At 48.3% G+C, this 23,976-nt stretch overlaps 3 protein-coding genes across 4 annotated transcripts; 2 read left to right on the top strand and 1 right to left on the bottom strand.

The window, feature by feature from the left end:
• The first annotated feature begins 1,260 nt into the window (after positions 1-1,260).
• Positions 1,261-3,692, top strand: LOC135815296 (terminal nucleotidyltransferase 5D-like). Its single transcript, XM_065328574.1, has one exon. It carries the CDS (start codon positions 1,734-1,736, stop codon positions 2,934-2,936), a length of 1,203 nt encoding a protein of 400 aa, XP_065184646.1. The 5' UTR covers positions 1,261-1,733; the 3' UTR covers positions 2,937-3,692.
• Positions 3,581-22,307, bottom strand: LOC135815295 (2-oxoisovalerate dehydrogenase subunit beta, mitochondrial-like). 2 transcript variants are annotated; one of them, XM_065328572.1, is made up of 11 exons: positions 22,042-22,307; positions 15,554-15,736; positions 9,679-9,756; positions 9,424-9,492; positions 8,799-8,932; positions 8,307-8,462; positions 6,918-7,026; positions 5,766-5,828; positions 5,181-5,326; positions 4,724-4,810; positions 3,581-4,064 (listed from the first exon to the last, which is right to left on the bottom strand). In XM_065328572.1, the coding sequence occupies exons 1-11, from the start codon at positions 22,157-22,159 to the stop codon at positions 3,918-3,920; spliced, it is 1,290 nt and encodes a 429-aa protein (XP_065184644.1). In that variant the 5' UTR covers positions 22,160-22,307; the 3' UTR covers positions 3,581-3,917. The 2 variants fall into 2 exon arrangements, with proteins under 2 accessions (XP_065184644.1, XP_065184645.1); XM_065328573.1 differs by lacking the exon at positions 15,554-15,736 and having other exon boundaries at positions 22,042-22,305.
• LOC135815294 (kinesin-like protein KIF28P) lies at positions 12,269-18,752 on the top strand. The gene is made up of 2 exons (XM_065328570.1): positions 12,269-14,350; positions 17,102-18,752. Exons 1-2 carry the CDS (start codon positions 12,514-12,516, stop codon positions 18,223-18,225), a joined length of 2,961 nt encoding a protein of 986 aa, XP_065184642.1. The 5' UTR covers positions 12,269-12,513; the 3' UTR covers positions 18,226-18,752.
• Positions 22,308-23,976: the final 1,669 nt, after the last annotated feature.

Raw genomic sequence — 23,976 nt, 5'->3', positions numbered from 1 at the left:
ACCCGGGTTGAGTTCGACCCGGGTCAGTTTTCAACCCGCCATGTGCATAAAATGAATGGCGCGTTTACATGACGCATTGCGCTTGACCCGGGTTGAAATTTCGCCCCGGGTTGATTTCAACCCTCCCCCCAAGGGGAGGGTTGAAATCAACCCGGGTCAAGAAAATCGTACAAACGTACTTCTGTGCGTATCTCGCGCCAGGTTTGAACGGCACTGCAGATGCAAATTTCGCGCGAACGGATTCACGTGACCATGCAGGACTGTAGAAGTGGACTTTTGGCGGCATATCAGTATTTGACCCGGGTCAACTGACTTCATGTAAACGCTCACCTCTTTTGTCTATCGTACAGACTTTCAACCCGGGCTGAACTCGACCCGGGTTGAAATTTCTCATGTAAACACAGCCTTAGTACATGTACCAGAGGGAAAGTTTCATCCAAAAACTAGACTCGCACAAAGAAGAAGCTAAAAAACAGAAAAATAATAAAGTACCCATTTTGATAATCCAGGGGCCGGGGATGGCCCACGCCTGGTAAAAAGAATAAACAGAAAAAAGAAAAAAGGCACACTGATCACAAAAGAAGAAGATGAGTCCGTCTCAGTATGAGGAAAGCCGAGGCTCAACCACCTCCAGACCAATATTGTCTGGGTTGAGGTGGATGCGTGCCCTAGGACGTCTTGAACCGCGCAGGCTTAGGATAGAGGCACTGACGAGAGAGATGCTGATCTTCGACCTCAGCCAAGCCATCACTTGTGAGTAGGGCTGCAACTTCTTCTCTGCCATGAGACTTGCGATCCTCTTCACCAAAGCATTGTCCCTAGAAAGGCTAGATCCCTCAGTACATGTACTAGTACCGCGTACCGGCAAGAGTAAACCATCTCACCATGCGGGGTACCGGGTCTGTACTGCTGTACCGGTGCAGTTGTGCCAGTTGGGGTTTACCATGCACCAAGTGTCTGCACAAAAACGGCTTTGCCAGGTGCACCGTCGACGTCGACGCCATGTCCCCTGGCCTGCGCTGCAGGCCTGGGGCGCCGGGCCCGCGGCCCGGGCCAGATATCACGAGATAAGAGGCACCCAGGAGTAGTAATTAATTTACTACCCCTGCTCATCGAGACGGTTCACGAGACAAGACTACAAAACCGCAAAGGTCAAGTGCATGTGGCAGTTGGTGCACGGTTGGGTTCGCGCACGGCGTTACGTTATGAACGGCGTGGATTCTACGTTCCGATCTCAGGCACGCACGCACGATTTTTGCCCTTTTCTTTGCTCCCGATCGATCGCCTGCCCCTGGTTAGCTGCCGACACCATCAAACACCTCGTGCTAACTGGCTTGCGAAACCCATTGTCAGGTTATCTTCATCTTTTGACCTTGTTTACTTACCTCTCCGCAGCACAATTCTTGTGAGTGTGCCAGGTGTAATCATAGTCTGTCTTGCTTCTAGCTGGGTGAAGATTTCCGCAGTGTGATTCCTACTATATGCGGTGTGTCCGTTGCACTTCTCTCTTGTACCTGTGAGTTCTCAACATTCGTCTTGCAGTTCAGCGTGGTGTGTCGTAGACGTAGGAGACCTTTTTCTCAAGTTACGCGAGGTGTCGAAACCCAACTCGCAATGGTGATAGTTTTATAGGACAGTGACAGGTCAACACCACCTGGGGCTCTTAGCCCGGAGGATATTAGCATTCGTCGGTCTGGTTTCGTCTGTCCCCTGGATCACTTGTTCGTTTCACGATGACTTCCACCCTCCAACTTCTCTCTGCGGAGCAAAAAATCAAGCTTGATGCCGTGCTTTCTGACCGAATTGCTATCCACCCGGACAAGGTTTACTCCTATCCTTTAGTTCACGTAAAGCCAGTGGACCTGTTGTTGGCTTTGCAGGAGAATTTGCAGCAGCGAGCCGAGACGATTTCCGTGAGAGATTTTCGTTTGAATGGCAGTGCAGCGGCGTATGTCGTAGCAGGTACTAATCCAGACTACAACGATATTGACATGATCGTCAATGTTGACTTGTCGAGCTCAGATGATTTGGATTACCTACGAGATGCCCTGATGCTGTCCTTCACTACTGCGGCTGAGAAGGGAGGAATGATCAATTTAGAGAAGAAACCGTTCGTACTAGCTCGAACTTATATTCGAAAAATGATCAAGGTTGATCAAGGTGGAGTTGGTGACCTCTGGTCAATGGTAGCCCTACGTAATGCTGGTGGTTGTAACATCGAGGTGAAGTTCGCTGCTCGCCTCAAGAGACAGTTTGAGTTCTCCATCGACTCTTTCCAGGTTCTACTTGGTGACTACATGGAGTTCAAGGCAGCCAATGATCAGGACTTGCTGTTGGAAGAAAGTCCCGACATGTATGCTCTGTCTGTGTGGGGTGACTTTGAGGAGGCCTGTGCCCACTACCGCGACAAAATCATCATGACCGACAATCCAGAGGCGATATTCGGCGGCGGGCTCCTCAAGTACTGCCGGCTACGTTGCCTAGGCTACCTGACAGCTGGAAATCGCACTGAAACGCAGCAGCTGGAGCGCTACATGTGTTGCCGGTTCTTCATTGACATCCCGCGGTCCGGGCGAGTTGTGGATCGCATTCGTAATTACATGGATATGCATTTCCTCAACCATGGCGAGCAGGTGCGACCATTCCTTCAGCTTCTCTATGACACCGTGTACCGGTCATCGCAGTGCTTGATGAGCAAGGATCGCTCCGAGGCTCTGATGGCCGTCGCTAGCCTGCTATCGCAATGCCACCAACCACTCGTTATCGCCACCGCACCGCACCAGTCGCGCGTCGTGCCCGGCTTCTGCCCCGTCATCACGCACTACATTCAACAGCCGGCGCGACGATCGTCACCGCGCCTCTCTAACCGCCCGTGCATGGCGCGCGTGGCACGCATCCATACGTCCTCGCCGGCCACTGTCGCCCCGTTTGCATAGTCCTTCATTACATGTAAGTATTCTTAGCTTATTCCTTGTGCTTCTGCATTGTCTGCACCCCTGTACTACTTTTATTTCTCATGCCAAAGCTTATATTTATGACTACAACCTACTCATGGCAACATTTGCGTTCAATATGCATGACTTTCTATGGTGATCAGGCTAGATTTACTCCCATGCATGAAAGTAGCCCCCGTAGGGCAAATTGATACTCCTGTTTATTGAAAACCGACAGTACCAACATGTACTTTCTTCTTTTAGCTTTCAAGTCGCCCATTTGCGATAAAAAAAAATATTCATGACAATACGGACAATCCATTCAATTGTTGGATCTCCCAGAGCCCCCACCCTCTCCTTTCCCCTACCATATTTCTTTCCCCGTTCCTCTTTTCCTCTGCGCATTTTCTTACCTTTGCTCTCTTGGGTTAGGCATCGTGCGTACCAAGCCAATTCTTATATGCCTTAGGTCTAAAATCCGAAACTCTTTAGCGTTCTCCGGCTGTCATTTCTTTCTTACGCGCTCAGTTTGATACCTGTAGCCTTTTTTTCTGTCTCACCCCATCATCTTGATGTTTTCTCTCCCCCATCAGGCTGCTTGATGCAACTTTAGGACAGGTCAGTCAGCTACTATTGCTTTTTATGAATCGATTCAACAGTTTTATCCTCTATACTTCGATACCCTTATTTATGTGCTCATGAATTCTGTACGAAATATTATGAAAAAATGGAACAGCATGTAAGCTGAAAATATGTTAACTATATTGTGGATGTAACCAGGGTGCTATTATGGCGAGACCAGCAGACATCGCATCAACAAAGTTGCAATTATCTAAAACGGCATTATGAGGATGTGGAGAAGACGGCCACTGTGGTTGAAAAAAAGAGGTTAGTAAAAACGCAGCACCAAAGTCCCGATCAACTAGCCAGCAGTGGTGCGGTGGTTTCTTTGACAGCTTGCAGTGAAATAGCAGACTGGCGGGCTCATTTGCGGAAGTCCATGATCTTTTTCACCGCTTCCAAGCACCGGTGCTTGTTGGGCAGGTAGAACGGTTCAAATACATGCGGGAACGGCGTGTCAAAGCCGCAGACTCTCTCCACGGGCGCTTCAAGATGAAGAAAACACCGTTCCTGTAACAAGCAAGAGCAAGACCACAAGCACACAGTACAGTCAACGGCGGTGATCTGTGATTGGGAAAGAAATACAGGCTGCCGTTTCAACCTGGTTTGCACACAGATTGACTGGAGCAGGTACTACTGGGGCGTTAAGCATAAAATTATTAGTTAATCATACAATGTACACGGTACAGAGGACATGATGGCTGATGTATGCCTGCGAGCGTAGCCCTTGGTCGTGCACAGCTGCCCAAGGGACTGTGGCTCTTGGGCAGCGGTACACTAAAGGCTATGGTGCATGAAGCATTGTGCTTGATCCGGGTTGAAATTGAGAGATCGTACTACATGTACCGTAGTTAGGTGCATACCGCGTGCCAGGATTGCACAGCACAGCAGATGGGAATTTCCCTCGGATGTAGTCACACCACAGTACCAGTCTAGAGAAAACGGACTTTTTTCGGCACATCAGACATCAGCCCGAATCAACAGTCTCCATGTAAACATCCAGCCGCTATTCTTTTTCTACAGTGCATACTTTCAGCCAGGGTTGAACTTGACCCAGGTTGAAAATTCTCATGTAAACGCACCCTAAAGGGAGGCTTGAAATCAAGAAGTACGATTTACTGCCCGAGTAGTGCAAGGCCAGTAAATGAAAATTGCATCGTTCACCGTACCTGGATCGTTGCTGACAGCTCGGCACCAAATCCGGATGTCACCGGTGCTTCGTGTGATACGATGGCGGCGCCAGTTTTCTTCACGGACTGTGCGAAATAGAAGAAGCAAAAGCAGGGCATGCTTTATACGAAAATGCTGTATGATACCTCTATGTATACCAGTGCTTCAGGTAGCTGTCTATGCTCAATAGACTCAATTCCATGAAAGTTTGCAGCTTACAAATTGGAAGTTTCCAAGAGCTACCAGGGTTGCATGCTTACAACAAATAGTTGATATACAAAGAGAATGTACTGCGCAGTGAGTAAGAGCAGAAGAAGCACACAAAACAGGTACGAACACAACATCTGTGCATACCCATACACACACATCAACACAGTCGAAGAAAAAGAGACGGAGAGTGTGTGTGTGGCCGGGGGGGGGGGGGGGCTGTGCATCAGTATGTGGGGAGGTACGTACCTCTACGACGGTGTCCTCATCAAAGGGCAGGATAGTCTGCATGTCGATAACTTCACATGATACGCCGAGCTGTTCCTGGGCTAGCTCTGCAACCGTCCGCAGCACATGTACCTGTGTACCATAGCCGATGAGCGTGATATCAGTTCCTGCAAGACATAGGAACAGCATGCAAAATGTTGGAATGGTACTCATGGGCCACTAACAGACAGGTGAAGAAGTCAAAGTCTACATAAGACAACAATTCAGGAACTTGAGAACAAAGTGTAGTTCGGAATGGAAGAGCGGGTCCCAGACAATGGGCACACTGTAGCAGAAGTTTAGTCATATCCCATTTTTCCCTCATCCCCCACCTCACTCATCTACCATTTGCATTTACGTAATGTGGCTTTCGTATTAGGCTGACCTCCTTTGGGGAATCCCTTAAAAAAATAAAACCAGAAAGATCAACAGAAAAGGACATGATAGATACTGGTGAAACTCATCAAACATCCACCGTACAAGGCAGCTACTGGCAGTGAAATTCACAAAAGATAGCGACGTTTGTCTACAGCAGCACTCTTAACAGCTCTGTGCCTTCACACATACCTTCACGAGCAATCCTGGCCTTTCCAAGTGGCAGCATGAAATCCTCTTCCGGCACTTCTTCCTCTGCAGAAGGACAAGCGAGGAGGAGGAGAAAAGTGCACAAAAGAGAGTTGACTACTATAATTTCACCAATTTTCGGTGTGCTTTTATTTTCGGTACTTTCGGTGCAGCTGTTTCATACCTAAAATTTCAATACACCGAACAAACACGAACAAAAATAATCCAAATAGGGAAGTGCTTCTCTGTACATGTAGTGTACCTAAAATTTCTGTTCACCTAACCTGGCCTTAGCAAGTACAGTCATGTAGTACAATTTGTTCCCAAAATAACTTCGGGACAGTCTGTTCATGTTTTTCATTTGTATTGGACTCGTTCTCTACACTTGCGATAATTTAGCGGCAATTCTAACGTTGTAGCGTTGTTCTCTTGTAATTTAGTGGAACCTGTATTGAGTAACTGAGTTTTATGTTTCGTTACATTGTCGTCAGATCTCCTGTGTACCGGTTTTGTGGCACAATGATTATAGCCATTATATTTGGTCGTCTCCATTCTTGTGCAATCATGCATATGTAGGTTGGTTCTCTTCATGTTATTGTGACCAATTTCATAGATGTTGGTTGCCTTGTTGCTTTCTCTCCCCTCTCCTCTCACCCAAGCCATTCTGCATAAGCGAAGCTGTGGACGCAGCATACTGCTGCTACACTTCAACGCGGGAATGCGTATAATAATAATAATAATAATAATAACCTGGCCTTTTGCCCTCATACCGAAAATATTGAGCACCTAAAAATTCTGAAATTAGAGTATTTTGAAATGACAGTGTACATCCTGGTCAAATATAGGTGCTACTCCCGCATACGGGGAAAATTCTTCCCAATCCAGAGGCTCCGGCGATTCTACAAACATACCGGTGCACGTACGCACGCAAGCGTAAGTGCAAGAGGCATGAAAGGTGTTGCCAGAGGGCCAGCAAAAACATTTCTACATGTCAACCTTACAGACGTGTGTGAATGTACCCTTCTCCATTGTAAATTTATCACGACTCAAAACCCACAAAAGAAGAAAGCAAAAGTTGCTTGGCATTCTCGATCCACATGCCGTACAGATAATTGCAATGAAAGAGAATAAAAGCCTCAGAATATCTCCACTTACTAGCTTGCCGATAGAGAATCTTGGGCTCCAGGAAAATGCAAGGGTTGCGATCTCGAATACAGGACAGTAGGAGGCCTTTGGCTTGAACTGGACCACTGGGAACAACAACCTAGGTTGAGACCAACATCACAATACCACACACAATTCTTCTTTCTGTCGTCTACATTACTAAATGCAAGATTTTTCATTGCTACAGCTCATGCAGTTTAGAAGCACCCCCCCCCCCCCCCCACACACACACACGCGCGTCGCCGTGCAATGCAATCACCTGCCAGGCAGGAGAAGAGACAAACACAGAATTGCCAGTACAAAAGAAAGTCAACCAAAACATTCAGCTCGCTCCCTGAGCTAACCACCCACCCAGGGGAATTAAAAATTCAGATGAGTTTCTTATTGTTGGTTCAGGCAAGGAGGAAGAGAACGTGGACATAGTCCGACTCTAACCGTTACAGTCAGGTTGACACAACAAACGAGAGAGCTTGGAAGCTCAGGGCCCTACGCTATGCTCTTATCATGAAGAGCTTCTTCGCCTAGCTCATCGTACATGTTATTAGAACTGATGGAAATGTTTTTTTTCCGTTGATTGGCCACATCATTGTATTGCAAAAACGTTTCAATCAGTTTGAATATGAGTTAGGCAAAAGTATTTGCAGAATTTACTGCGGATTGTTATTTTTCTCTAATTTCATCCACTTTTGGTTTGCTCCTTCTTTTCATTTTATCTCCTTATACTGTAAATCAACAAATTTTGGCTGATGAGAAACTTTGGCCGATCTCGAAACGAAACTTTTCACCGTCATTAAACTTTGGCCGACTGGAGTTTTGAAAAAGAAAAGGAGCAAACCAAAAGCGGACGAAATTAGAGAAAAATAACTATTTTGGAGTCGACGGGATGTCTGTCCTGACGTTTCCTGGGACCGGCGCTGACTCTGCCGATCACGGGCGTTCTGGAGTCGACGGGATCTCTCTTCCGACGTTTCCTGTGACCGGTGCTGAATCGCCCGTTCACGCTTATTTTGGAGACGACGGGATCTCTCGCTCCCTATTTCTTTCCAAATCTCCCTATACATCAGGGAGTCGTATACATAATACGACGAATATTGTGGCCAGCTGTTTGTGGCCAGCTAGCTGTGTTTGATGGTACGGTACGGGACAGATACGAGAGCCAGCAAATATTGTGGCCAGCTGGTATGTACAATCCTGTAGAGCCTTTGTAGTCACAGATACGGGACAGATACGGGATAGCTCCAGGCGTGACACAAACAAACAAACAAACACACAAACACACAAATACCAAATTAAAGCTGTGTGGACCCTGGCTCGCGCCAGACGTTATTGAAGTAACGTCTTCTGCATAGCTACGGGAATAAATACTACTACTTGCATTACCTTTATACCAGGGCAATGCGAGAAGAAAGCCTCTGGGCTTTGGGAGTGGTACAGCGCACCATGGCCAACAGCACCGCAAGGCGCACGGATCGTCAGCGAACCGCAGTTGAACTCGTTGCCGGACCGATAGCGATACTTGGCTGCTTCATTCACGATCTGTTAGCACCAGCAGCAGCGGCAGCAGGGGAAACCAAACACAAGAGTAGCACAGGGGTGACGGGTGATGAGTAGAAGGTACGTGGCATGTCCACTCATTGAAGATGACAATGGACAAACAGACGGTCTATAGGATACTAGTACCCTCAACATACTGCTGCTTACTGTCTTCTATGTAAGTAACACCACCATCAACAACAAAACACAAATGACCTCTATTTATTTTAATCCTTGGCTCTCCAATTCAGTCTAATACACTTGTGATTGGTACATCACACAGCCTGGTATCAGCAGCACATCCCAAGACTGCTTAATCATGCTATACCGTGGACCTACCTGGTCGAAAGCTGGAAAGATGTAGTCAGCAAACTGGATTTCTGCAATGGCCGTTGCCCCCATGGCTGCCATTCCGATGCCAAAGCCGACAATACCTTGCTCACAGAGTGGCGTGTTGAATACACGCTCTTTGCCTGCAGTGGCAAGGCATGCATGTACACATGAACATATACACAGGCAGACAGACAGACACACACACACACACACCACATGATCATGCATGGAGGCATGTAGGTGAGAAAGTGCGCAAAATGTACACAAGCTCAACTTGTGATGAAATTACAAATATGATTACATTGAGACCACAATACTGTAAATAATAAATAAAGCTGAGAGGATTGCTTTTCTACATCAAGGCTAGAGTCACGAGCACCACTGGCATTTACATTTTAAAGCAAGATTGGACAGCAGTACATCCTCAGTGATATCTCCATCAGACACAGCCAGATAGCTGAGTAGCTTTACTACAGTGCGGCAGTTCAGCAAGTGGGCAATGGCTGAATGAACAGGGTGCACAAACCAGAGAACACTAGTACCTCCCGATGCTCTCCTTCAGCACTGATACCCAGGAAAGAAAGCAAAGGGGAGCAACCAGAGGTGGCGAGTAAGAAAGAGAGAGACTCACCGTATCTGTCTTGAAGGTCCAGCGTACACCGGAACACACCGCCGAAAGCAACATCCTCACCCATGACCACTGCAGTTGCCCAGGCAAGAAAAAGTAATGGCAGTCACAGCATCAGAAGCAAGCATGCAAAACCAGCAACACCCCAACAACAACCCAAAAGGAAACATGTCTACTTGCACCGGCAAAACCAAAAACAACAAAGCAGACGTGGCAACAAACAAAGACAGGCAGAGGAAATTACAAAGCAATCCATACCGGCGCTGTCGTCTGATTTCATAGCAATGTCCAGCGCGCTGTTCAGTGCCTGAAACATGTTCATCTTCTTGGAAGCACCTGCAGTCAATAATGTTTGGCATTGGAGAGATGCATAACACTGGTCAACAGCAGTGTATGCCACCATCTAAATGTGCATACCCAGTCAGTATTATAAATTTATAATGCTTATTTTCTTTTCCTTTTTTAAAGACTAGAGAGATAAGCTTCTGTGAACAAAGCACCTGAACTTACACAATGGCATGTTATAATAGGCTTTTGTGCAAGCTCAGGCTAAACGTCTAGACTTGCTTCTATGATAAAAATAGAGATCCTGTTGGAGGAAGACAAATTCAGGGACACCTAGCACAGAAACCACTGGGAAGTCCTACGAGGCCTTTCACACTACATGACATGTGATTGTGTCACTCTTCAGAATCAGCACAATCATATGCATTGGTGATGAACAAATGAGCAGCCAGCCTGCCTGAGTGTCGCATGCAAACACACTACTCACTCACACTTCACTATAATTTCCTTCACATGTCTGTGGAAGCATTTGGCGCTGAGATCTGTGGCGCTGAGATCTGTGGCGATGAGAAAGTTCACGCTGACGTATTTGGCGCGAAATATGTTGAGCTGAGATATTTGGCGCTTAGCTTATGGCGCGTGTTGAAGTATACGGTGCTGAAATACTTGGCGCTGTAAAATTCCGCGCTCACGTTCACGGCGCCGAACCGGTCGCACTCACCTGGTTGGCACTGGAGCCGAGGGTGCCGAAATGGCATGGAATCGTTTGTGCAAAGCTCGCTGTGTTTCGCAGTGTAGAGCACTCTGACTTTGATGCTTTGAGCTGGTTTAAAATACATGTAGCTTGCTTCGTTGTTCATTAGACTTCATTGCGATCGGTTTGGCCTGTACCAAGGTTTTGTACTCTGAAGCTTGTTGATACAATGCTAGCCTGAAAACATCATAGCTGGCTGTGATAGTGATCAGGGTGATCACAGTGACATGACTCATGAGACAGTGCAGGGATAGAGATCATGCGAAAGAAGTCACAACGAAGAGTCGGCGAAATTCCAGAGCTGCAGTTATGAGTGCTAAGTGATGTATACAGTGGAACCGCTTTTGGGCGCAATGTATACAGAGTGAGTCGCTAGTGACGTGTTGAGCGAGTGGTCACCTTATCCGAGGTGTTTTGAATGTGAATGCGTCCGTCCGTGACAAGGAAAAGTGGTTGCCATGGTCGAGTAGTCGCCATATCCGAGTGGTCGCCATGGTCGAGTGGTCGCCATATCCGAGTGGTCGCCATGGTCGAGTGGTCGCCATAATCTGAGTGGTCGCCATGGTCGAGTGGTCGCCATATCTGAGTGGTCGCCATGGTCGAGTGGTCGCCATGGTCGAGTGGTCGCCATGGTCGAGTGGTCGCCATGGTCGAGTGGTCGCCATGGTCGAGTGGTCGCCATGGTCGAGTGGTCGCCATGGTCGAGTGGTCGCCATGGTCGAGTGGTCGCCATGGTCGAGTGGTCGCCATATCCGAGTGGTCGCCATATCCGAGTGGTCGCCATGGTCGAGTGGTCGCCATATCCGAGTGGTCGCCATGGTCGAGTGGTCGCCATATCCGAGTGGTCGCCATGGTCGAGTGGTCGCCATATCCGAGTGGTCGCCATGGTCGAGTGGTCGCCATATCCGAGTGGTCGCCATGGTCGAGTGGTCGCCATGGTCGAGTGGTCGCCATTACAGGTTTTACTGTATGTACAATCATGCAAACAGGCTATGCACACAGTGATACACCATGCAGTACATGGTCCGTGTGGAGTCTGGAGATCACTCAAGCAAATAATAATATTATTAATATGTCACACACACTGAGCTTCATCCACACCGGTCCACACCAAACAGCAACGCGTAGATATGTACTGGTTTGATCCTCTGCCACCACACTGGATGGAGCACTGGTGACTGCATCTAGACTCTGGACGCAGGACTGACACACTGTCACCAATACAACTCTTGATGTTTCTCAGTCACACTGGAGCGATCTGTAGACTGTACAGATAAGACTCAGCAACTGCCCACATGCTGTACACCATGTACAACTGGACGAAGCCAAAGGCAAGGAGACGCGTTGCCAGCACTAGTGGCCGTGGATCTTCAAAAGAACATACGTCGCTCCACCACAAACATCCGATGATATAATCACCTGCGGGAGTTCGAATTGCGAACACCAAGATACCCAAGCCCTTCCAGTTACAGTGCACGGAGCTGGAGTGCTACGTGTTTACCGGTTTACTGATGACTGAACTGTACTGAGTCTGTGGTGACTAGTGTAGACAGTCTGGACTGACAAGTCTGTAGACTACCGGTAGTGTAGTGTACATGTAATGCAGAAACGGGAAGCAGATGACAATATTGTACATAGCCACAACTACAACAAGGAGCCACGATCACCTGACAGCTTGACAAGTAACGAATAACAACATCCATTCTAGATCTACATTCGTGATGTTTGTGCAAGTAACGTTAACGTTAGTTGTGGCAGATACATGTACGCGGCCCGGGTGGCCGTGGGCGCTGCAGAAAAATTCGTGGGACGGTCGGTCGAAGCTGTTCATCACTACTTTCCGTCTTCGTAAAAAAACTAAGTGCTTCCCAACAACTGTGTAGCGCAGCAGCAGCTGACGCTCCTTTGATGGAAACATCCACGGGCACAGAGGCCAGACTCTGCTCGCTCATCTCAGAACAGCTCAGGCAGAAAGAGATCTAGAGAAGGAGTAAATGGTCGGCTGAAAGGGAAGAACTGCAAGCCCGGCGTCCACCACCGCATTGATTGCCGAGATGGCGGAAAACGTGAGAGTAGCCGTCCGCGTGCGGCCATTCAATTCTCGCGAGAAACAACGTGATTCGAAGCTGATCATCGATATGCATGGCAAGACCACAGAGATCCGCGATCCGCAGGCACCAGCTGGCACAGAACCGAAAAAGTTCGCCTTCGATTACTCGTACTGGAGCCACGACGATTTCAATGAACGAGACGACGGATATCTGGAAGCGTCTTCGGCTCGCTACGCCGATCAGATTCGCGTGTTTGACGACCTGGGTAGAGGCGTCCTGGCGAATGCCTGGGACGGTTACAACTGCTCACTGTTCGCTTACGGACAGACGGGCAGCGGTAAGTCTTACTCAATGGTGGGATACGGCAATAACAAGGGCATTGTGCCTATCACGTGCGAGGAGCTCTTCAAAGCTATCGAGGAGAAGCGTGCGGATGGTAGCGAGATTGAGTTTGAGGTCTCGCTGAGCATGCTGGAAATCTACAACGAGCAGGTGCGCGATCTGCTCAACTTCCAGGGCCTGAAGAAAGCCGGAAAGACGGGACTGAAGGTGCGCGAGCATCCGAAACTGGGCTTCTACGTCGACCAGCTGCTGAACGTGCCGGTGAGTAGCTACAAGGAGATAGACCAGCGCATACAAGAAGGCACTCGCAACCGTACCGTGGCGTCGACCAACATGAACGCCACGAGCAGTCGTGCGCACACCGTGGTGGCCATCACGTTCAAGCAGAAGTTCAACAAGGACGGCACCAGCACCACCAAGCAGTCGACAATCAACCTGGTGGATTTGGCCGGCAGTGAGCGCGCAGACTCGACTGGCGCCACCGGTGATCGCTTGAAGGAAGGATCTGCCATCAACCTGTCTCTATCGTCACTTGGTAACGTCATCAAGGCACTGGCCGATGCATGCTCAGCCAAGAACCCGGCCAGCGTCAAGGTACCGTATCGCGACTCGGTACTCACCAAGCTGCTAAAGAATGCCCTGGGAGGCAACAGCAAGACCATCATGATCGCCGCCCTCAGCCCGGCTGACATCAACTATGACGAGACGCTGTCGACGCTGCGCTTTGCCGACCGCGCCAAGAGCATCAAGACAACGGCCGTCATCAACGAGAGTCCAACGGAGCGCCTGATCCGGGAACTGCGCGAGGAGAACGAGCGTCTGATGAACGAGTTGAAGAACGGCAAGGTGATCATCAAGGACAGTCCTGGTGGTGAGAAGATATCGGAAGCGGAGAAAGAAAGGCTGAAACAGGAGTACGAAGAGCAGCGGCGCGAGGAGATTGAGAGAACCAAGCGTGAAATGGAGGAGATGGAAAAGACGTGGAAGGAACGGCTGGCCGAGACGCAGAAAGCTTTCGCCGAACAAGAGGACCAGGGCGGCACGGCAAAGGTGCAGGACTGCACGCAGAAGCTGCATTTATCCAACCTGAACGAGGACCCACAGCTGAGCAACATGGTGCACCACGTCATCGGTGACGGCAAGCAGACAGTGGGCAACAACAAGGCTAACCCGCAGCCCGACATCACCATGATCGGTCTCAGCATACAGAACCAACACGCCGAGCTGCAGAACACTGGAGACAAAACGTTCACAGTGGTGCCCGGCAAAGACGCAAAGGTACTGGTGAACGGGGACTTGATCAGCAGCAGCACTGAGCTGCACCACAACGACCGCATTCTATTCGGAAACAACCATCTCTACCTGGTGCACCATCCAGAGGAGCTGGACAAACTGAAACAAAGCGGCGACAAGGTCACGCCCTTCACGTACGAACAGGCCCAAGCCGAGATTGCCAAAAACTCCGGCTTCGACATGGACACCAGCGGCAAATCCAAAGGTACTGAACTGAACAAACTGACATGTATAGATCCTTGTGTTTCGCATACTCTCCACGTGGTGTACATGCACGTAATGATACTGTGGATACCAGTGAGAGTACATAAGCAAGAAGGTGCAGCTCCAATTTCGAGCTGCAGTGTAGAACTAACTCATGCCGGACGAGGTTAAAAAAAGTCATTTCGTGGTATGGGGTACGATCAAATGCGTAGCTTTTCCGCACATATCACGTACGATTCGGTGTGAGTACATCAGGTTCAGGACATGGGACACCACAATCTGCTCTGCTTTCGACCATCATAACTTGAACATAACGTCCTTTGTACATTTGACATCTGGCTACGCACGATGGTATCTGCGAGCCAAATAGTTGTGAAAAACTGCAGGCGCGTAGCACGCATGGGGCACGGGGTGCATGTGCATTCCGTGAAAAAAATTTGACCTAGGTTCAGCATGCACATAATGACCATGAAGGACATGCACCTGCCATCCTACACACATGCAGCTGTGACACCCCTGGACTGATATAACCACAATCCATAAGACCAGCTGAATCGACAGTTGACTATAATTATAGTTTACCCATGCAGTGTAAACGGTGGAGACAATGTGCAATAAAAAGATGAAAGTAGGAAGAAATAGTGAAGAAAACACGAATACCGTAAAGTACCGTTGATCCGCCCCCTCTCTGATTCCCGCCCCCTCTCTAATTCCCGCCCCCTCTCTGATTCCCGCCCCCTGTCGATTTTCTACCTGTGAAGCGACTTCGGCGTATACAACGAAAAACGATGTTGAACCGACGCATGCCCTGCTGTACACAATACGTGCCAATCCAGGATGGAAATGTGCACAATTCAGCACATCGAGTCTGATTTATACGCTGTTGTACATCGTACTGCACTTGACAGCCTTGATCTAATTCCCGCCCCCTGCCCAAAACCCAGCTGGGAAGCGACATGGCGTGGGGGAGCGGATCAACGCTATTTTACGGTAATTACGATTCGAACAGGTTTTTCTACAACACTCATCAAGAATCGTTGTTGTACTAAAGGATATTGCAAGACAATTGAACTATTATAGAAAACCAAAGTAAGAGATATAACACCTAAAACAACAGTAGAATTGCAACAATCGGGTCTAGCACAAGATGATTGTACACTGAAGATTTTCTACTACAAAACTTGCGTGCAGAACAAAGACTCACCTCTACTCTCGCGACCACTTTCCTCCTTACTACAGGACTCACTGCATGCATTACCATCCACTTCCTCCGCCGATTCCGTGTTTGCTCTGGCCCTCCTGAACTGATCCACTGCGCTTGACTTGGTCGACAACCTGCTGCCTGGTTCCTCAATTTTCCTTTGTCTCCTCGCCTTCTGTTTAAAGACTGATATCAGAAACATTCCGTCAATGAGCCAAGGGATCGCCAAGTACTAGTGACAGGTCTTGGTAACAGCGCATAAGTACTCTTGATGCTACTTGGCTTAGTTCAGAGGCGTGCGTATACTTACATGTAGTGGAACGGCTGTCACTGTTTGGAAGCCAATGATTAAGGGTCGTGGATGTTGCATGGTGCTGCGAGCACGTGACAACTAACTGTCACCTGTCTGTGTAGTAAAGTAAAGTATAAGTACGAAGAGACCCTTTAGCATTCTGGGACACTCTTGCTAGTACCAGATGTTATGAGCTTATGTGCCCACTGCCCAAACAATCAATAGAGAGGTTCCGGGGTACGATTTTCCATGCCAAAATCCGTATGGGCTATACGGATTTTTTCGAGGCGTGCTCCGTACGATTTTTCGGCACGGAGAATCCGTGTGGACTGGCTTTCATACGAACCATGTTTTGTATGGAGATCTTGCGTCATCGGGTGCAGAAAGATTTTTCGCGTACAAATTTGGTACGAGAAACATCGATTTTCCGCGGGAAGTTTTGATTTCGGTACAAATTTTCAAAATAAAAAGGCATAGCACGGGAATGTGACGTGTTTGCGATCGTAACCTAGACAATGACGGCAAACACATAATTTCCATACTCCGGAACATTTCACTGCTCGAAAACGACGTATAAAAAATCCGTAGCGCCTCTACGGATTTTGGGACGAAAAATCGTACTCCGGAACCTCTCTAATTACTTCCGAAGTACAGTGCTGCCAACCTTCCGTACTTTTCCGTATTTGTACGGAAAATCACTCATTCGTCCGCAGTACGGAATTTGAGGAAAATGGTACGGAAAATTGAAGAGGATCAATGAGCTACAGATACATGTATGTATGCAGAAGCACGGCAAGCGCAAGCTGAGCGATGAATATCCCCGTGCCAAAACGAGTGCATGCCATACATCGACTACATGTAGCACAAAATATAATGTCGTGGTACAGTCACACATGTTTTGCACTAGTAAATTCAGCCACGGACAAGCATGCGAGTGTCAAAAAAAGCACAATACAAGCTATGCACACGGCAGTACATTGGTAGTACGGAAAAACACTGCAAAATATAATTTTACCTATCTCTCTATCTCTCTCTATCTATCACTCTCATTCTCTCATTTCTTTTTTTTTATCTCGCATTCTCTCGCCTTTCTCCCTTGTCCATCTGCATCTCCCTACCACATATGCTAGTGCTAGTACTTGAGTAATAGCCCGGCCAGAGTTCATATCATGCTGCTTCTGTTGATGTGTGTTATATGTTGTTCCTGTTCCTGTTTTTGTTGTTGTTGTTGTTGTTGTTCTCTTCTGCGCGGTCTACAGAGGATCTGCTCATTCAGGAAGATCTCATGACCATCCTCCCCATGGTCACTGAGGCAAACGCCATGAGCGAGGAGCTCAACAAGAAGGTGAAGTTCGAGGTGGTGCTCGTCTCGCCGCAGGCCCTTGAAGTGGTCAAAAGCCGCACGGAGGTGTTTGTACGCATGAAGGGCCTGGCGACCGACGATGAGTGGCTGTGGCCGCGCAACCGCTTCCTGGACCGCAAGTTCGTCATGCAGGAGATGTACCAGCGCTACGTCGACGGCGACCCGGACTGGGACGAGCCGCCCGACAGCGACCCGTTCTGGGGCGATCCGGAAGAGGTGGTCGAGATCGGCTACGTGTTTGTGTACACGCAGTGTCTGAGTTACATGCTGGACATGGACGAGAGCTTGACCATTGCGAACTACATGGGAAACGATGCTGGCCAGATGCACATTTCACTGATGCCATGCCTGCCGAACGGCAAGGAACCCGACGATGCCGACGACATATTCATCGAGGATCCAGACACGGAGCTGGTTGGCCAGCGCATGGACTTCTTGGTGAAGATACCCAACGTGCGCGGGATACAGGCTCGCTTCCAGGACATCCACTGCCAGTTCACCTTCTTCATGGATAAGCAGCGTACCACCAAACTGGTCTCCGGCACCAGCAATCCGGACTTCAGCTTCTCCGAGCAGGTGACGTACAAATCAGTGACGAAGGAGCTGCTCAACCACATCACCAACGAGAAGCTTCGCATCGGCGTGTTTGGACGACAGCGCGGGCCAAGCAACAGCAATACCGGAAAACTGTCGCGCATGAGCACGATGACAAAGGACTTGATGCGTAACGACCGGTCAATGATCGGCTTCAATCACACGTTGAGCGTAACCAGCAGTGCTGATGAGCTGTACCAACTGAGATGCGAGGTGGGCGCACAGAAGCGCCGACAGGAACGCCACGCAGCCAAGCTGCAGAAGATCAAGGAGCTCGTGCAACAGAGCAAGAAGCAGGGACTGACCAGCGTGAGCGTGGCGGACCTAGAAAAAATCCTGTCCACGAAGACGCAGTTCAAGGCAATAGTTCACGCGGCGCGGCTGGCAGACCAGGTACAGGACAGCAGAGCATGTGCAATGATGTAAGCAGTACATCCCCCAGCGCGTCAGCGTGTGTTCCCAGTCAACATAACCAACAGCTCACATTGCGAGCGACAGCAGTAACACATGCCAATCGAAATTGAACTCAGCACCAACTCCGCCAGCAACGTACACTACATCTACTTTTAATTCAACAACCACAGGAAACCTGTCAGAATCCGGATATCTGCTAATAAATTATTCCGTTTGTTTGAACGCCACTATACTCACACGTATTTGTTCTATTGGTCCGCATGACCAGTGGATTATATACCAAAATTTCATAATTATGATGCACTTGTCGTGTTTTGTGTAGCATTGCCCATAATTTATGGATCAAACGATCGATCAAGCTTACTGCCAAGGCCCTTCGCATATCAAGTGAAACTGCCAACCGAAACTTTGTCATCAAATTGTAGTGTGGTTAGGGGAATCTGTTTGTTTGACGAGCGTCAGGTGGAGAATATTGAACAGCAATTCCAACCTATATCATCAAGTTCAAAGAATTAGATCACGGCGATTTAAATCTGTGACCCATACTCTTTGTACACTGCACCAAGTACACCTCATCCCCTACCCAAGGGGGGAAGCCGTGTACTTCTGATTGTAACGATGCTGAGGATAGCGTCAATCTTTGACCTTTTCTGAGAAGAAAGGCTGGGAACAAGTCACGTAGTTGCTGCACAAAGGAACGAGGAATGTACTGCATGCATGCATAACCCAAGCTTGGTGCTAGCAACCTGGCACCGCACACATCTGAAGACCAAAGTAGCAGCATAACACCATCATTGCGTACTGAAGGCCATGTGCAACTGCAGCTAGAGACTGTTAGTACAATGTACTTTCATCATGCAATCTGCAGCACTATGGAAAATATCTAGATGAAAGCAAGTGCATGAAGTAGCACTTTGCGGATTTAAACCTTTATAGTTCATAGAAAAAACGACGCAACAATTTGTCAACTCCAGTTCTTAAAAACATTGCGTGTCCGCAACAATTGCAGCAAGAGAACATCTGCCATTAGAGACTACACTGTAGTCAACTTATTCCTTAGACCATACATCAACACACATGTACACTACAGACCATCATGTCAAAGCTCAAGGAAACCCCATCATATGGTCCCCGCGCACAGGTGATACCCTACTATCATAATTATGGTCCCCGCGCACAGGTGATACTCTACTATGCAGGCTCCCTTGGTCCTGGTTGTAGTGGTCCTCTACAACATGTCCTTGCCATATCGGAGTGGTCGCCTGGACAGGTTTTCCTGTACAAGTCTTTTTTCCCCGCCTGTGTAGAAACTTGACAGTGCATATGGGTGGTGGCGTACTTACTGTACAGGCAGAACATTTTCGTCGGTCAATAATTTCGTCCAACTCCAAAGAAAGGGAGTTCGTCCGGTTGAAAATTTCGTCCATGGATCATAAGAGTGTATAGAAAAGCTGGAAAATTGACACTAGTCCGGCATTTGATTTAGTCCAAAAAGCTCATTGGACGAAAAAGACGAAATTTAATTACAGACGAATATGTCTGCTAATACAGTACAGTAGAGTGCTGACTATCCCCAACCCTGGCCTGGGAGAGCAGGGCCATCTTCAGGGGGTTCAGATCAGGAGTATGCTCGGAAAGGGGGAGTCGAGCACACATTCATCTAAGACATGCACACTCCCCGTGTTAAGTCATGTGTAGCTCTCTTTTCGTAGTGCCACAAGAATAAGATACCCTCCAGCCTCTCGAAAATACCCATGGAGACACGCTTTGACGACACCCTGCCGTCACGCATCTTGCGCACCAGCGTATCATGGTGATGCAGGTGGGAAAACACAGCAACAACTCGTTTCGACCCTGTGTGACCATGCATTTCGGATAATCAATCACTCGGACAATTGACATTTGAGTAGTGAACACTCTACGGCGGTACGTTTTCTCTGAGTCAACCCGGGTCAAGCGCACTGCATCACATAAACGCTCCAGTCAAACCGTGCACATGCCTGTATGTCCGTGCACAAAAGTAAGTGTGCCTAAATACGCACAAAGCACGCATGTTCAAACATGGACGAAAACAGTTACTCAATTTCAGCCAGCACCAAACAGTTCTACATGATTCACCAGTTGACCTATTGACATCGGATGTATGGGTGCCAGAATCATTTTCACCCAGGTCTTGCAGGGAATGCCGATGGATACCACACCAGCACATACAAGTGCATGAAGACCGGTCTCTGCATCCATAAATTAAGGGCCCCACGCATTTTATGGTCCGCTGTTCACCCATACTATACGAATATTCTTTACCATGATCAAAAATGACTCGATTCTGCCAAAAGCAGCGACTTTTCGCAAAAGCACATGTTCTCTTGTGCGTAGAAGTACGGTACGTGGCGGGTTGAAACTTCCCGGGTTGAAAACTCCCTTGTAAACCCAGCCTTTCAACAAGGGGAATACGGTTGCTGACCCATACCACACATGACTGCTTCATACATGATTGTACAGTCCTATCCTGGCCTTCTCGACCCCGATTATCTGAATACAGGCACCTCGATTATCTGAATACGGGCACCTCGATTATCCAAACACGCATTATCTGAATACAGCCACCTTAAGTATCCAGATTCCCGTTATCTGAACACACGCACCTCGATTATCTCCAAACACTCTTTATCTGGGTACAAGCACCTCGATTATCCAAACACTCATAATCTGAATACCGGCATAGGCACCTCGTTTATCCAAACACGCGTTATTTGCATACATGCACCTTGATTATCCAAACACTCGTTATTTGAATACAGCCACCTCTATTATCCAAACACGCATTACCTGAATACATGCACCTCGATTATCCAACACGCGTTATTTGAATACAGCCACCTCAATTATCCAGACACTCGGGGCGTGACACCCCATTGAGCTACATGGGGAAACTGCCCTCCACGGCCTTCATCTACACCTAGTACGGATGCTTGCTGAGGCCACCGTGCTTTATACTTGAGTTGTCTGCTACTTCTGTTTTGCTTGAAATTATGAATTCGCCTCTCCCACAGGTGTGAGTGCAAGACAGTATCCGCATGCAGAGGGGGGGGGGGGGGGGGGGGGCGGCGGCTGGACCTGTGAGAAAAGCACGACAGTGCTCTTGCCATCTCATGCAACATTTCTAAGTTTCTATACAGTAAAACTCCCCAGATCTGGGCAGGTCGGGACCAAGTACTGCCTGTAACTAGGAATTGCCCGTAGCTCAGAACTTGCATACTCTAAACTGCACGCAAGTAAACATTTTTTATGCCAATCGCTAGTTTTTGGGGCTCTTTTTCGTTGAAAAGCCAATTGTTGCGACGGCAGATAGGTCAGAAAGGTGCCCGGTAGACGGCCGGACGTGCCCATATTCGGGGTTCTGGATCTGGGAAGTTTAACTGTACATCTAATAGTTCTATTACTGCACTGATTGTGCGCTATGGGAATACGGTAGATTGACCCAACATTAGAAATGGACGTGTGGCAAAAGGGGGAAAAAACAATGCCACTGGCTGTATAGGAAGTGTGGGTCGAACCCACGGTCAGGTGGTGGGAATTAGGCTTCAATTAATGCTCTGAAAAGGCCATATGAGACCAGGAGACTGTCATGTGCTTTCTACCAATAGCTATCAAGGACCACAAGGAGTATTTTAAAAAGACAAAGGCCAAAAGTAGTAATGAAAACTCAGATGAATAAATGACGCACCCCTGACTCAACAGTCAGGCCATAACTCGACCCACAGTACTGACTTTATCATCACGTGTCTGTGTGCTTGAGCCAACTTCTTAAAAAAAAACAGGACTGACCTGCAGATGGAGGCAATGGCATGGGCCAATATTTCAGTTCATTTGGATTGGTAGACGCCGCTGCTGCAGAGGTGCTGAAACACCTGGCTGCCAATCCAGTCAGCTGCCGCGAAAGCATCTCGACTGTCCCTCTTCTTACTCCTACTAAGATGTGAACACGATACACCTGGGAAGGCAAATCAAGTAACTAGTTGGGTGGAATACAATGCAAGTCTCCAACAATCACATTATTTCGCAAACAGTTGCCACGTTCTACGACTTGGACTTGGAGTTTGGTTGTTGAACTTGATGTGCTGACTTCGATAGGCCAACGCCACGTTGGCCGCTTGCCTGTATCGAGCGTGGCAGAACTGGGAAATCCCCGTTTGCCAAAATCTGACATGAGTGCAACTACGGCAACGGTGTGCACTGTCTCAGTGTCTGTGCACATGCCACATCATTCTACTTCTAGTTGTAGACCATGCATGACCATGCATATCGCATAATCGCATAACGACCCGCACTGACGTCACATGACTGTGACTTGTGAGGATTCGAGTAGATCTCACTCCGATCCTTTTCAGTATTTTTTATATTTTGCTTGTATATTTTGCTTGCTTGAAATATTTGGGAACGACTCCATGGCATTATCTCAGCAGTGTGCGACTCTCTCCGCTGTGGCCCTGGGCTAACCTCTACTTGAAACCACGACTCCCTGACTGGAAGGACGAACCCACATTATGGACTCAGCAGCTAGCTACTGAATGATGCAAGGAAATCGTCGAAGACCTGTTATGTCCAGTGAGTTGAGTGCTGAACGATGTCTATCCCAGCCCGGCACCCAGCGTCTAGCAGTGGCTTCCCAGTGACTGATCAAGACATAGTGAGTGATAGTTCCGACTTCCTTTCAGTTTGATGATGCCAAGAGTGACCCGGCGACAAGCTAGCTCCCGACCGAAACACAGTACCCCCCCCCCCCCCCCCATCACCACCCCCCCCCCCCCCCCCCCCCGACCACCACCTGATCACCACCACCACACTCAGGCCGTCCTTGTCCGTGTTGAACCTCAATCTCCCCACCGTAGACTGCCAGTCGGGGACACTCACGAACTTGTGATCGAAGAGAGTTGTGGCCGGTTGATAGACGGGCGTCATGTCAACCACTAGTACCAACTTAGAGCTTACCGTATTATCTCTAATATAAGCACAGTCTCTAATAATAGCACGTCTCCAATAATAGAACACCTTGGGGCGGCATTCAAAAAATTGCTCAGTCTCCATTATAAGCACACTGTGTAAATTAGTTATCTGTACCGGCGAAAAAAACCCTGAAATGTGTGTGTCTGACATGAATTTGGCATGGCAACATGCCTCTGAAATGAGGTTGAAATAATAATGGAACAGTCTCCAATAAAGGAACGTCTCCAATAATAGCACGGGGCGGAGGTACATTGAAAAAATAAAGGACCGTGCTTATATTAGAGATAATACGGTATTTACTCTTGTTAGTAGATTAGTGCATGGAAGGGAGGGCCTTCAGTATGGCTTGTTAGTGCCCGACAGGTTAGCCTGAGGGCTGTAGGCCCGAGGGCTAACCTGAAGGGCACAAACAAGCCATAAGGCCCTCCCTTGCCATGCACTAACTATTTTAGAACGAGATTACATGGATTATCTCACTTGCATTATGCTAGTACTCTTATATTGGGTAGTTTTGTGGTTTGTGTGCAGAGAGAACTGGTGCGGTACCGTAGAATCCCGCGGATAAGCCCATGGGCTTATCTGTTTCACAAGGACATTTCGGTGGGCTTATACGAGAACATGGGCTTATACGCGGGCATGGGCTTATACGCCGACACCAAGTTGTGCTATTGAAAAGTGTCAAGGAAGTGAGAAGTACATTGCTGAAAACCACTGTGCAAACAAAAACAACCGATGATTGTGCTGAAATGTACGGAA

This window comes from Sycon ciliatum, chromosome 4 (assembly GCF_964019385.1).
Source record: "Sycon ciliatum chromosome 4, ocSycCili1.1, whole genome shotgun sequence".
In the NCBI taxonomy this organism is placed as follows: Eukaryota; Metazoa; Porifera; class Calcarea; order Leucosolenida; family Sycettidae; genus Sycon; species Sycon ciliatum.
This window is presented reverse-complemented; position numbering and strand designations above follow the sequence as displayed.